The sequence below is a fragment of the Montipora capricornis genome, chromosome 14, assembly GCF_036669925.1.
Source record: "Montipora capricornis isolate CH-2021 chromosome 14, ASM3666992v2, whole genome shotgun sequence".
In the NCBI taxonomy this organism is placed as follows: Eukaryota; Metazoa; Cnidaria; class Anthozoa; order Scleractinia; family Acroporidae; genus Montipora; species Montipora capricornis.
In genome coordinates, this window is record NC_090896.1 from 38,375,202 (window position 1) to 38,389,215 (window position 14,014).

The 14,014-nt window shown below is 41.2% G+C and overlaps 1 protein-coding gene across 2 annotated transcripts in view; it reads left to right on the top strand.

The window, feature by feature from the left end:
• The window catches only part of LOC138032726 (germinal-center associated nuclear protein-like), a 48,633-nt gene that overhangs the window by 15,357 nt on the left and 19,262 nt on the right, over nt 1–14,014 (top strand). For both annotated transcript variants that reach the window (XM_068880431.1, XM_068880430.1), the window contains exons 14-25: nt 266–398; nt 3,260–3,336; nt 4,514–4,627; nt 4,764–4,812; nt 5,467–5,580; nt 6,591–6,740; nt 7,639–7,824; nt 8,670–8,714; nt 9,805–9,888; nt 10,286–10,404; nt 11,163–11,276; nt 12,679–12,882. In XM_068880431.1, the coding sequence (XP_068736532.1) occupies nt 266–398; nt 3,260–3,336; nt 4,514–4,627; nt 4,764–4,812; nt 5,467–5,580; nt 6,591–6,740; nt 7,639–7,824; nt 8,670–8,714; nt 9,805–9,888; nt 10,286–10,404; nt 11,163–11,276; nt 12,679–12,882 (1,389 nt within the window). The remainder of the gene's footprint in view (nt 1–265; nt 399–3,259; nt 3,337–4,513; nt 4,628–4,763; nt 4,813–5,466; nt 5,581–6,590; nt 6,741–7,638; nt 7,825–8,669; nt 8,715–9,804; nt 9,889–10,285; nt 10,405–11,162; nt 11,277–12,678; nt 12,883–14,014) is intronic.

Below are 14,014 nucleotides of genomic sequence, written 5' to 3' on the forward strand. Positions count from 1 at the left end.
GTTGTCCTGTCCTGTTGTCCTTGATGTGTGTGATCAGCTTAGGGCTGTCTCTAGCTCGACTTTTCCAAAGAACGTATGCATGTATGATTGTTGGAGCGGTGTTTGAATCCGAAGCCGCTGGCAGCTGCAAAGCACTGTAACTAGAGAGTTGATGAGGTCTTGTGGCCAGTTTGAATCTAGGTCCACGAATAGGAACAGAACTCGGGAAACCCCTAAACACTAATAAGTGACATCAAGGAATTTGGCTGTTTCTTTTTTTATTCAGGTTTCACATCATTTGTGCACATTTGCTGTGTGAGGTTGATATGAACTCCTTTGATGCAAAGATTAACACTGAGAATTTGACCAAGTGTCTGCAAACCCTGAAACAGTTTTACGGAGACCTTTACAAGGACAAGGTGAATAATGAAACTGAACTTTATTTACGCGTCAACTGCATTTTGTGCTGGGGCAATAGTCAAATCAACTTATCTCATATGATAAATTGTAACTTGGTTTTTGATGAGAAGGGGAAACTCGGAGTAGAGTAGAGAACCAATAAACTCAACCCACTTGTGACGCCGACTCTGGGAATGGAACCCGGGCCGCATTTACAGTCCTCGAAATTTAAGAACATTCCTGGTTGTCCCTGTTTCAAAAGCCAGGCAACCAGAACCCGTAAATTTGGTTGCCCTGATAAATGCTTGGTTGCCCATTGTGAAATCCCTACGATTAAAAATTAAATGCACACCGGTGTTGGGCAATCGCATGGCTTTGGAGCTTGAGTATCCCATAGTTCTAAGTGTGCGTTTGTGGTTTTTTTGGGGAAGTCTGGGTTTAAGTTTGAGCATTTTTAAAATGGAGTCGTCGATCTCGCCAGCTACTTGTAAATTTTCCTATCAGACAATTTTTTTGTAAAAGCCGAAAATATTCAAACCACAGGAAAATACTCAACTGCGGCAAATTAATTATTGTTAACTTCACGCCGCTGTCAGACATTGACAACAGAAAACCGTCGAGTGAGTCGGGTGCTGCTTATGTAATTCATTTTATATTTTTGGCTGAGTTTTGTCCGTTGTTTTTTTCTTCGAGCAACTAGCCTTTTCGTTTTACCAAAAAGTTGTCACCCGGTAAACTTTCTGGTCGCCTAGGACGACCGGAAGTCCGCTAAAATAGGCCATTTCCGAGTTCATGTCTGCCTCCTCTTCAGAGCGAGTCTAAGTGCGAAATTTTTCTCATGCAAATTCGTTTTCCTTTGTATGTAAAACAGAACTAATTACTATTAGTAAAACTTCGCACTTAGACTCGCTTTAAAGAAGACGCAGACACTTTCTCGGAAATGGCCTATTGTCTCTTTTTGACACCAGGGGCCCGTTTCTCGAAAGTCCGGAAAATTTTACGGGCGTCACAATTCCGTTTGTATCTAAAGAACGGAGAGGATTTAAATCGTCAAACTTCACAGTCCTTTTTCTTTTTGTTACCTTAAAAAGATTTTAAGAGATCGGCTTTTCAAAACAAGCGGTTGGCAGTTTCACAAATGGCTATTCGGGTCCGAAACGTTTTCGGAACTTTGAAGAAACGGGCCCCAGGCCCCAGTCGTTCGAAGAGTGGTTAGCGCTATCCACCGGGTAATTCAGTATCCACTGGATAACTCAATGGAGCAGTGCATTGGAGGCGAGTGCTCTCACAACTGCGTCTTCCCTGCTCCCCATAATGTTTCCTGATAATACATAGCTACATGTGTGACTTCTGATTTCTTTAGATCGGTTTATGATGCATTCCTATTGAGTTAAGGGTAAGGGTACATTGAATCAGGAGAGCAACTCGTTTCGTCTGTAAAAACTTAGAACTCTCCTAAAAGGAGCGTCTACTTAAACTTAATCTGTTGCCTATGAATTACTGGCTAGAATACTTAGATATTGTCTTTTTCTTTAAGTGTAAGGCTGGTCTAATTAAATCAAATCTTGATGATTTAGTTGAATTTTGTAGTGGGCGTTCCCGTTGTGGCTCGTCAGGTCTCCTTCTAAAGAATAATTTTGCTAGAACCTCCCTGTTTCGTGACTCGTATTTTGTACGCATTTCTAATTTGTGGAATGCTATTCCAGAGTATATTAAATCTGAAAGCTTGCTAGAATCATTTAAGAAGAAACTTAAGTCATTTTTCTATAAAAGACTCACTATTGTTTTTACCCAAGACGACATTCGCTCTTACAAGTTAGTTTGTCCTAAGTGTCGTCGTCTGAACATATTTACTAGTTGTACATGTTGAAACGTTTCATACGTTTGTACTGTTCTCTATCCGTTTCATTATCATAATTTTTTTTGTATTTACAATATTTATGTAGTTTGTTTCTTATTAAGTATTATTAAGTGGGTGGCTTTGTATCTTTTTTCTTTTAGGGGTTGGGTCGGGTAATTTACCTAGTAGGGGACTTCGTGTCCTATTGTAATATTACTTGCCTTTGGGCGAATTCGTTAAATAAATAAATAATAAAGTATTCTCGTTTGTCTCACGATGTGGTCACTTGTGATGTAGATCGATCTACATCACAAGTGACCCACGTGAGTCAAACGATAGTACTTTATTATTATTGTACTTCACCACGATGAATAAGAGCAACCTTTTTTAAGACATTGAATCAGTTGTAAGTTCATTTGAGTGCATCCCAACTAATAATATTCCCAAGAGTCGTTTTAACAGTTGCATCCTGACCCATTGCTTTAGTTTGTATCCCCAGTTGCTAAAAAAGCTTATACTTCTTACACACTGTTTGAACATCGTCGCAGGAGTATAAAGAGGTATCGTTTAAAGGAGATTTCCCTGTCCTTTCACTTAAAACATAGCAGAAGGATCAAATCAAATAACTTGGTTTTGCTAGCGACAAGCAAGAGACGTTCGACACGTCGCTAGACGTGACATGTCTCTGAACCTGGTCTCCTTTTGTGACGGCAACCATGACGTAAATTATGGTAGGGACTACTTCAAAGGAAATCTAGTAACCTGTTTCTGTCACGCAACACTATGTGCTTTTAGCATAGTGTTGCGTGACAGAAAATTTGTCAGCTTGACAAGTTTCGCCAAAGGAAAAAGAAATAAACTGTGCTGCAGATAGCCTCCGTCATAGCCGTTTTAGAGTCATCACGCAACGCTCCTCTCCACATTTGCGTGACAGCACTAAAAACAGTTGTGAAGGAGACAAGTGTGCAAGCCAACTTACAGTTAGTTTATGTTATCGCGTTTTCGCGTAGGGTTATAACAGGCTTGTGATTATGTCTATAGGGTGTAACGTGCCCATGTGAAGCAGAATTTCGGGCGTACGAAATCTTGTTGAACTTGAATGAAGGAGATATTTTGAGGTGAGTTACTGGCCCAAAGAGTTTCTGTGTCAAAGGGGAAGAGATTACAGGCTGCAGTTTTATTTTCTTAGCAGTGAATGTTGCTTGAATCACTTGCAAACCCTTTAAACAATTTTTACAGAGCGTTTCTTAACCAGGAAAGAAAGTTTGGCTATTTCATTGTTTACCTTCGTCTTATGTTGCTTTCTCCCAGAGGTCACCCGTACCCCTGTGGGCTATGATTTGTTTTCATATCTCATAAGCCCTTGGAAACGGGCGCATGGGTTAGGGTTTGGGATCTGTCTCCTAGTTCCCAGACGCCCATCGTCTAAGGGCATTCAAGACACCAGCAGCTGGCTAGCCTGTGGTACAGCATGTGAACTAGTATCGGTCAGCGTTCAAGAACTTTTCGAGAATGCCATTAATAAATACATAACTTATTGTTTAAAATCCACCTTCTCTCTTGAGATAGTCGTGTGGATGCAGCTTACAGGCATTTCACTTGCAGTAGTTTGACGCCTAAGCTGTTTTTTGTTTTGAAATGCTTGCAAGGTAACTTAGTTTTCTAAGCGAGAATAACCACCACAGTTGTAACCAAATTGATCAATCGCGAAAGAAGCGGGAAAAAAATCGAGGCTTCAACGGGACTAGAACCCATGCCCGCACGATTGCGCTGCCCTGCTCAACCATCTAGGCTCTCTTTAGTTCCGTTTCCAAGCATCCGCACTAGTAACCGGAAGGCCATAAGATTGACTCCCGATACGATCTCTCGGATTCGTCTTCCTCCTCACGCATTCAGCGAATCCGGCAACTTTTTGAATCCGCTCTCCAGAGTGGAAAGTTTTGAATGCGCAAAAATAACTAGGAACCGTGTGGACTGCCCAATCCGGATAGTTTCAAATCCGATGACGTTACAAACTCACATCCAGTCTCTACCACGTAAATATTCAACATGGCCGCTCAATCAACGCTCCGGCGAGCGCCTGATGGCATATGCTCTGTTGATAATAGTCACAGAGGAGTCCTGGATACCAGAAGGAATGTTTTAATTAGTTACAGCTGTACGTGTGGACGAGGAAATTTCTTGAAACGGGAGAGAAAATGTTCGGATTAAAAGATACTGGATACATGTGGACGGGGCTTGAGTCACCTCTGCATTCAAGAATTGAAATGTTCCTTTTTTGTTGTTGTTTTCTAGGGAAGCAATGACCTTCAGAGCTGAAGTGCAAAAATCTGACGAAGTGCGGTTTGCAATGGATGTGTTCCATGCATTAAACAGCAATAATTTTGTTCGATTTTTTCGGCTTTTGAGGTACGTGTACTGATTATTTTTGACGCCCAACTTGTTGAAAAACGTCCCCCAGAGAGTTTTGGTATGCTTTTACTATTATTTTACTTGTACTCCCAACTTAATGTGGTATTTTTTTGTTTTTTTTTTGTATTTTCAGAAAGTCCAAGTATCTCAGTGCCTGCTTGCTTCATCGCTATTTCACGCAGGTTTGTGAGCGGTTGGCCCTAGTTAGTTGGAAATGGTAACGCAACTACAGAGAAAACTCTTACCAAGGTGGACTAAAGTGCTGCTACAAGGCCAACTTTTGAATATGCCCCTTACTTGCGCGTTTTGATGGCCGTGAAATGACATCTCGAATATTCACGGCCATTTCCCCGCCCGCTCCCAACCGATTCTGTGGCTCAGTCATTGGAGCAAAAATTGATCTTATCCAGAGGTCGTTGGTTGAATTCGCACCCGGGTTTGCCGTTTGTCGTAAAAGCGATAGCAAGGGTGCGTTCGATTGACCCTATTTCGGAATAAGAATACGTGGAGTGATGATTTAAAACGTATGTCTGGCGTTTTGAAGCAACAAGGATAATAAAGATATGTTCAAAATAGCATTTTTAGCAGGTGTTTGGAAATTTTAATGTGAATCTCCGTAAAAACGAAGGATTTCTAACTTCTATTTAATCCATTTCTATTCCGGAATACGGTCAATCGAACGCACCCTAAATATCTGTATACAGAAACCGATGCGCACTCATGTTAATAAAACTGACAGATTCATTGATTCGTTTTAATTACAAAATGAAAGCTCTGTCGAGGAGTAACAGCTTGCAGTTAATGAATACTGTCGACTAATATTATGTACTTCACAGGTTCGCAGCCGAGCTGTCCAGACACTAAATCATTCGCTTAGTGTACCAAACAGGACCACACTATTTCAACTGAAAGACCTTGTGGACATCCTGGCTTTTGAGGATGAAGCAGAGGTATTTTACACAATTTTCTGACAGGAAAAGTGTTAGAAATGCGAAAATGGCCCCGCGAAAGAATATTTATTCATTTTATTCACTCGAAAAGCCTCTTTCTCTAGAACTTCGAAACGGCATCATGACAGACCCCCTTCTAGCCTGTGCCAGTCTCCCAGATAGTCGGGAAAACGAAACTGCGTGTGAAAAGCCAGTGGAGGCAAGTCCCCACTCATTTTTCGCATTCATTTTTTTTCTCTTTCCCGACTATCTGGGAGCCTGAAACAGCCTAACCCACTGCAAACGCCAAGAGCAGTGTTCGTTATTGTTTGGTTTGGCCCCATTGTATCTGCAGGCTTGGTTTGAAGAGCTTGAACTTTGTTTTTCAGCGAAGCCGCTTTTTCTTGAAATGACTCAGTTCAGTTTTGCAATGACACCCTTGGACGCACGTGGGCCACATATCGTCATTCGTCTTTCACTCGTAAAGCTCCTCGATTTCGATTTTGCACCAGCGAGAAGCGCCTTATTGAATTATTAACTAGCCTAACTGCACACGCTATTGAGATAGTGCTACAAAAACGAAATTTTCCGTGGTCATGATTTTTGCACAATAATAAACTATTAGCCTTGCTAACTTTCGTTGTGAACTGTTTTTTGATCATTGGACCATACAACGCTGTCCCTTTTAAAACAATAAATGGAGGCCATTTTTGCACGCCCGAAATAGCCCCGTGATGTCACTGGCTGTCTTCAACTCAGAGCTCCGAGAAAACCAATCGCCGGACAATGTCAGTTGTAAGAATAACTCCAAAATAGTCAACCTCGTTCCCAGGGTGTCTCTTTCTCTGCCTCCATTGGAGGCAGAGAAGAGAGACCCTGGGAACGAGGTTGCAAAATAGTGACTTGCACATGTAAAGACTCTCATCAGCCGAGAAAAGTGAAACACTTTTATTAAGGGATGTTTTCTTTTACTAAATTATGACTAAGTATTCTCAGATAGGGTACTGTGACCGTTTTTTTTTTTACTACAGGCGGAGGAGTTTTGCATATATTATGGCTTGGGTGTGACAGATGGCTGTGTTAACTTTCAACGGTCTTCATTCATTGAGCCTGAGACCAGATTTCCAATGAAACGAGCTTTGAAACTCATTGAATCAAAGCGGAATTGTTCCATAGGAGAGGTAAGTCTCGTTCTTTACCAATTAAAGAATCTGTTTTTTTAAGTCGTGTGGTTGGGTATGGAGGGCTTGTTTAGTTCTAGGCTGGTTTTGCACAGAGGTGCAAGGTAGATACACTAGGACTCGAGGTCCTTTACTAAGTACTCGCCTTAGGGAGTTTGAGAAACGACGACGGCTGCAGTAGCGGTTTAGGCCGGTTAAGGGGTGAAAAGGTCAATGAGTGGTTAACCCATTGACTCCTGGGGGTTCCCCATTGACAGGTAAAATCGTCTGGCGTTAGGCAGAGTAAAACACTAAGTATGACCAGTCTAGGCCGGTTTAGGGGTGAAAGGGTTTTAACCAATGTTAGTATCACCCAACTAAGGGACTAATGCAAATCCTGCATTTTGATTGTCTTCGCTACTAGAGGACTATTAGTAATAGTCCTCGAGTAGCGAAAAGCGTGATCCAAATAAAGAACTCTTCAACTTACATTTGCTAACTTTATTATTGGCTTTTCTGTCCGACTAGGTGGGTGACACTAAAACAATTAGACCCTTCGCCCTCAAGGGCCACGGGTCTATAGCCCATGAGGCGAATGGGCTATTGACCCGTAGCCCTTGCGGGCTACGGGTCTAATTGTTAAATATTATTGTTTTGTGGCGTTTTCGTTACCGTAGCCGCCGTCGTTTCTTAAACTCCGTATTTCTGCCGATGACAATGCAAAGCAAATGCGTGCGCACGTCGCTGAGCGGGTGGAATTGCTTAGAACCGCCATCTGATTGGATGAAAATGTGACGTTAGATTTTTCAAGGCCAATCACTACGCGCTACATAAAATTGACCATAATTTTTCAAAATTGATTTCAGTCGATACGCTGTTGAAAGTCACTCTAAAATATCTGTTTTGTCTCAAATTTCAGACGGTGTATAATGGCCCCCTTCCACCTCCCCCTCAGCACCAACCATGTCTCAGTTTTGACAATGAAGGGCGTTACGTGGGTGACACAGAGGAGCTTGTGGCTGTACTTTGTAAAGAGAACATCCCACCATCGCAAACAGATGCTTTAGGCCATGAAACATCCGAGGCAGATAACTCCGAAAGACAGGTAGGCATCAGTTTTAACGCTATCCACCGGATAAATCACTATCCAGCGGAAAAACACCAGCAAATCCAAGGGGCCATTTTCGAAATATCAAAATATTCAGCTTGATAGTGAGGAAGAGAGGACAAAAACAATAGAAACAAGTTGCAATGAATGTGGAAGATATTAGAATACCATTCACTTTCCTTTGTCTTTGTCCTACAAACGTCTCTTTTAAGCTAAATTTTAATGTATCGAACGTGGCCTATTGAGTTATCCAGTCGATACTGATTTATCCAGTGGATAGCTATCCACCCTTCGAACGACTGGAGCCTGGTGTCAAAAACAGACAATAGGCCATTTCCGAGTGTGTCTGCCTCCTCTTCAAGGCGAGTCTAAGTGCGAAGTTTTTGTGATGGTAATTAGTTCTTCTTTACATATGAATGAAAACTAATTTTCATAAGAAAAACTGTGCACTGAGACTCGCTTTGAAGAGAAGGCACACACGAACTCGGAACTGGCCTGTTGCTTAAATTGTCCAGTTGACTGCGAGGATCTCTTCTACCTTTCGTCTGCAGCCCGGACTTCAAATATACACGTCTTTCAAATAGTACATGTCTCAAATTCAAGAAATAGATAACTAACATACTGAAAAGTTAACTGGTGGACGGTGTCTTTCAAGTCCTTTCAGTGAGCAATTCAGTTAAGTTTGTCAAAGTTCAGGGTTAATTAGAAGCCCCTCATTTGTGACGTAGACTGATAATCGTCTCTGATGATGAAGAACGATACACAAACTTCTACAAATTTTCCCATGCTGGTGGAAACTAGATAGCACTGGACCATATGATTTGAATTATCTTTTTTTATAGTCTCGACAGCATCCGCCAAGGACAACAGTCGTTTATAGCGGGGAGGTAGGTTGATGGTGTACAACAGCGAAAATATGGTTTTAAAGTGCCTATCACCTCACACTTTTCCACTTTATTTATTCTCCGAAATAAATACATCGTGTTGTTTTTTGAACCTTTGGATTGAAGATTCTCTTTCTGTTTGCTTTAAAAGACGGGAAAAATGATTATACTTTGATCCATGACCGAGCAATGAAGTGGAATGGGTTTAATGCCGGGTTGACGTTATAGACTGCTTTGTATTTTGCTGGTTCTTTGAGAAACAGCAATGCAGATGATTAATTCGTGACGTCAACAAGAGAATAAATGAAGTGGAAAACTGTGTTGAGGTGATAAGCACTTTAAACACCGTAAGATCAACAAATCGAAAGTGGTTCAGCGTTGTCTGTACACTTATCGACAACGATATTCGTCATTCGTCATTCGTCATCACAGTGGTCAAAATGTTGCGCCTCGTGAGTCCACAACAAATTCTAAATACTGTGATGACGAATATCGTTTTCGATAAGGGTACAGCCAAACCAACGCCTTGGCATGAAAGTCCACTTCCTTAATGTTTGCCGTCTGTCGCGTTAACCACTTAAGCCCCGAGGGGGTCCCCATTCACGGGTTAAATCGTGTGGTGTTAGACAGAGTAAAATCTATAACTGGCACGACTAGGAGTGAAAGGGTTAAGAAAGGCTTCTACTCGTGCGAAGTGGTATCTTGAAAGCGGTAGACGTGATTTTTCTTTTGCAATATCATTTGCGCTTATGTCAGGAAAAGAAAAAGAATTTAAGAGTCTCTTAAAGCCGTTTTCGGGCGCCGCCATTGCTATGAATTTTCACAAGTCATGGTTTCCTGATTGTCCTGCTTTAAATTGCTCTTTCATATTAAGTTTTTTCTTTTTTTGAAATGTAAAAAGTATCGCATGATTACTCTGAAATGCTATCCCATTATGATACTCCGTGCTTCTTTTGCCATTAATTATTCGTAAATAGTCCTTCGGCCTGTTTTAATGCTCTATCAACAGAAGATTCAACAGAATATCTCATTTCTCTAGTCTCTTGGTAACTCATGTAATGTCTGTGTTGTGTTATTTTGTTGTCTTCTCCAGGAAATAACGCAGTTTACCAAAGCTCTTTTCTTGGAGGTTTTGAATGAAATGTGCACAGAAATCACCAAAGATGCGCTTGACGTGGTACGTAAGGCGAAGAAACACGCGCACTCTTGTCATAGTTGATCGTGCATCGAACTAAGGTTTGCAGGAGGTCGCGGGCCAACATTCGGGTTCTTAAAAATAAATGAGAAGAAAATGCTGTCTTTGTAATTTGATTTCTAAATGGTTAATAATTATATTATAACTGAGTGGAACGTTGAAAATTCACAGACTAGTTGCAAAGAGTAGGGCACGAAGTTCCCGATGCTTTGGCCAGGCCTATTCTCTCAGCAAAATGTGACCTGCTTGGCAGTGATTTCTCAAAAAAAGGCTTGTGGTGTCTAATGAGGCCATTTTATCAGAGCTTTATCCACTGAGATATCTGAGATATCTGGTCGGCGGTGCAAAAGAAAACTTTACGTTACATATTTATTGGCAGGTTCATTGTTGTCTCAAATTATCTTCCGAGATAACGGATGCTCTTCACGAAGAGGCGCTCGTTGAGTTCATAAGAGGAACGGCTACTGCTGTGATTACTACGGAAAGACATAATAAAAGGTATGTGCCTCCGCGTCAAACTGAAGGGGCTGTGTCGTGTGATTTGGGTGGGGCTATCTTTCTTCAGACGGCAGATCGGTTTGTGTTTTTTTGCAACATTTTCAGTAGACGAGGTTTTCGTATTATCCTATCAGGAATTCGAGGAAAGATGGTTTTGCTTACTTTAAACAAAAACTCGGAAAGTTCACATTTTAGCCATTCCTAGAAATCTAGCCATATTTTTTTTCAGTCCTTAGACATTCAGTGCATTCTTAGTACGGGATCGTGCGACTTTTGTTTACTAAATTTATAGCACCCTGTCAACACCATTTGTTTTTGAAAATGCAAGGGAGGTACTTACTTGCTCGGAAAGTGTCTCCTGGTGTTGCCACGGTATTTGGCTTGTATTGACGTACGTTGTTGCTTGTGAAGGCTCTATTTCCTGAGTTTTTGTTTATTTTTTGCTATATCTGCGTGGGGATGCTCGAACAAAGTTGGTTTGTTTCTTCCATTACCACTGCAAGGGTGTTTTGGGAGAGCTCTATTACGTCACAATAAAGGGCGCATTTTGTTAAGCAATAATTAGTGTTTCATATGGTACCATAACATTGCTGTTACGTGATACAGTATAGTAGTTATATAATGATCCATTTAATAAGAAGGTATCTAAAAGTGGTGAAACTGGTTCCAGCCACCTTAAGTCTCACTCCAAGGAGTCAATAGGTTGAGAAGATTCATGACCAAGTTGTGTTTTTAACCCTTTTTTTGTGTGTTTGTAGGATTGCTCAAGAAAACGCGGCAACGAAAGAGCGGGTTATGCGTGCTATTGGCGGTGAAATCACTGAGGAATTTGTGTCCCTTGAATTCGCAACAATAGCTCAAGAAGTTGTGAGGTAAAAGTTCGTTGGATGCGGTTCAAAACTACAATCCTGGTCAAAACTGTTGGGACAATTCCCGCTCTTCCCCCTCCCCCATTACAAGGTTAATTTTTCACGGTCTCCGAAATCAAGATCCCTTCATCGGTCGCTCGCATGTATCGGCATTGTCTGAGGGGTAGGCGGCGCGAAAAAGACAGCAAAAAGGAGAACACGCGTTGCTCATATAACAATGACAACATGTACAGTAAATTCCCTACTCTTCGCTCAAAATTTGACAAGTGTCCCACCGTCTTTTGACCCGGATTGTAGTTTAACTCCAAAACGAAGTCAGGTACAAAGTATGGAAGATATCTGTTTTCAAACAGTCTTTTTTGTTTTGTTTTTTTATTTTGATGTGTCGATCACTGGAACAAATTAACCCCGTGTTTCGGAGCTAATGAGGCCGTTACTTCAGATTAACTTAAGCCAAGGGAGATATGATGTTTGCAAACAAATTTGTTCGGATCTTTTTTTGTTATCCAGAGTAGAAAAGGAACTTCTCTTCAAACGTTGGTCAAAGCTTTCATACACCCCTGTATTTAGATGATGTGTTTAGGATGTGCATATTCGCGGTTACTTAAGCAAATACTGACATCTTTGCGAAATTGAATCTGTCAGATATACCTCTTACTAAACGAGTGAGAGGTACGTACCTACTGTAAGTTACAAACCGATTATTTAAAAGTTGATTTATGGCCTAAACTGGAAGGGCGCGGGCCGTAAATTAACGGAGGAAACGAGTATCCGTAACTTACAATACGGACGAAGAAAACGAGGTTATTAAGAATGATATTTCGTATATCTCTTAGGGAAATAGTTGAAATCAAGCGGCACGTTCAACTACCGCAAATGATTGGTATGCGTAAAAATTTGAAAAACGTATAAATCTTATTGGCTTTTCGAAATAGTTGTTTGCAAGATTCAATCAGTTTATTTGTTATTGGCAGAAACAACTCGAACAACTTGCCAGAAAATGTTGCATCAAAATTTCAAATATGGCATAGAATACGGCCATCTAAGACAGCCAATCATAGCTCGCGTAGTATCTGAGAGATCTAATAGAGTGACTTATCCACAGGATGAAATTGTCCGGCCTTTGGACAACTGGGACCAAACCTGTAGTTAGTTACTTTGGCCAATCAAAAAGGACGTAGACAATCCAGTAAACCAATCAAAACTCGAAGTAATTACATGTAGCCGACACAAAAGCGCGGGAAAACGTGCACATGCGAGCCACGATTGGTTTTGGGTTCACTTCTGATTGGTTGAAAAAATGGCGCGTGAATTTTGAACCAATCACTGACTGAAGAAATGCAAAACCAAAGCAATTCGCTAATTACTTTTGACAATCAATTGAAAGCCGCTCTATGCTGTGCAGGGAAATCCAAGAGGACCTACTGAAAAAAGCAAGAGATAAAGCTTCAAGGGAAATTTGTCTTTCATTAATCGAGGAAGGAATAGCAGATGAAGCACTTGACCTTGCAGTGGACGTTATTGAGGAAGAGAAAGCGGAAAGAGATGCCAAACTGCAACTATTAGCCATACAAGTTATACGAAGCAGGATTGCACGATATTTTAAGAGGTATTGAATTTCAATACAAAGGAAGAGTATCACGGCATTGCGCGTGCATAATGAATGTCGGCATTTATGAGCCAATCGGAAGCGGCGTATATAATTCTCGATTATCAAGTAATCACTAATGAGCTAAGGGCTGTCGACTTCGCAGATGACTGAGCGAGAAATGTTCACGCGTACGTGTAAATTTCCCGCGCGAATGATAACGTCGCTTCCGATTGGAAGCGCCTCTTTAACGAACGCCCCTGCATACAGAAGGAAAAGACAAAATAACTATTTTATAGTTAGTCATTGCATGTAGAGTCTGATTCCCTGAGTATGCCACCGCCCTTGATATAAGTGCACAATCTCGTACAAATTTATTAGTATAAATTGGTGAGACAGGTAGACGACTAGGTGACCGATTCCGTGAACACCTTCGCGATGTTGAGAAGAATGACAAGGATGCATCCAAGCCAGTCGCTCGCCATTTTAATCTGCCTAACCACTCCAAAAAACACACGGCTATCTGCGGCCTTTCCCTACATCTAGGTACGACGGAAAGCCGCAAGAATCTGGAACAAAAATTCATCTTTCAAATCGGCACCCTTAATCCTCACGGTATTAACGAACGCTTTTCATTTAACTAATATATTCCTATTTTTCACGTTGCCATGTTACCACCAATAGCGTAGCTCCTACTCTACTATAAAAACTACACGTAACCCATAATCCTTCGATTCGCTCTGACGAAGGGCTAACGCTCGAAACGTCAGCTTTTAGAATCTCTGTACGGTGGCCAATTTACATTATCAACTCCGTTGATAAAACCAAATTTTTGTATACTACTTCCCCACCGACGCAGCACCACAGTTTCTTTAGAAACTAACCCTTCATCTATAAACGGTGACACTCGGTTCGACGAGAACATGCGCAGTACCGTGATACTCTCCTTTAAAACAGACAGACGCAATCTTATATATTCTGCTACGCATTCAATAAGCGCCTCTTTAACGAACGCCCCTGCATACAGAAGGAAAAGACAAAATAACTATTTTATAGTTAGTCATTGCATGTAGAGTCTGAATTCCCTGAGTATGTCACCGCCCTTGATATAAGTGCACAATCTCATACAAATTTATTAGTATGCTTCATCTCA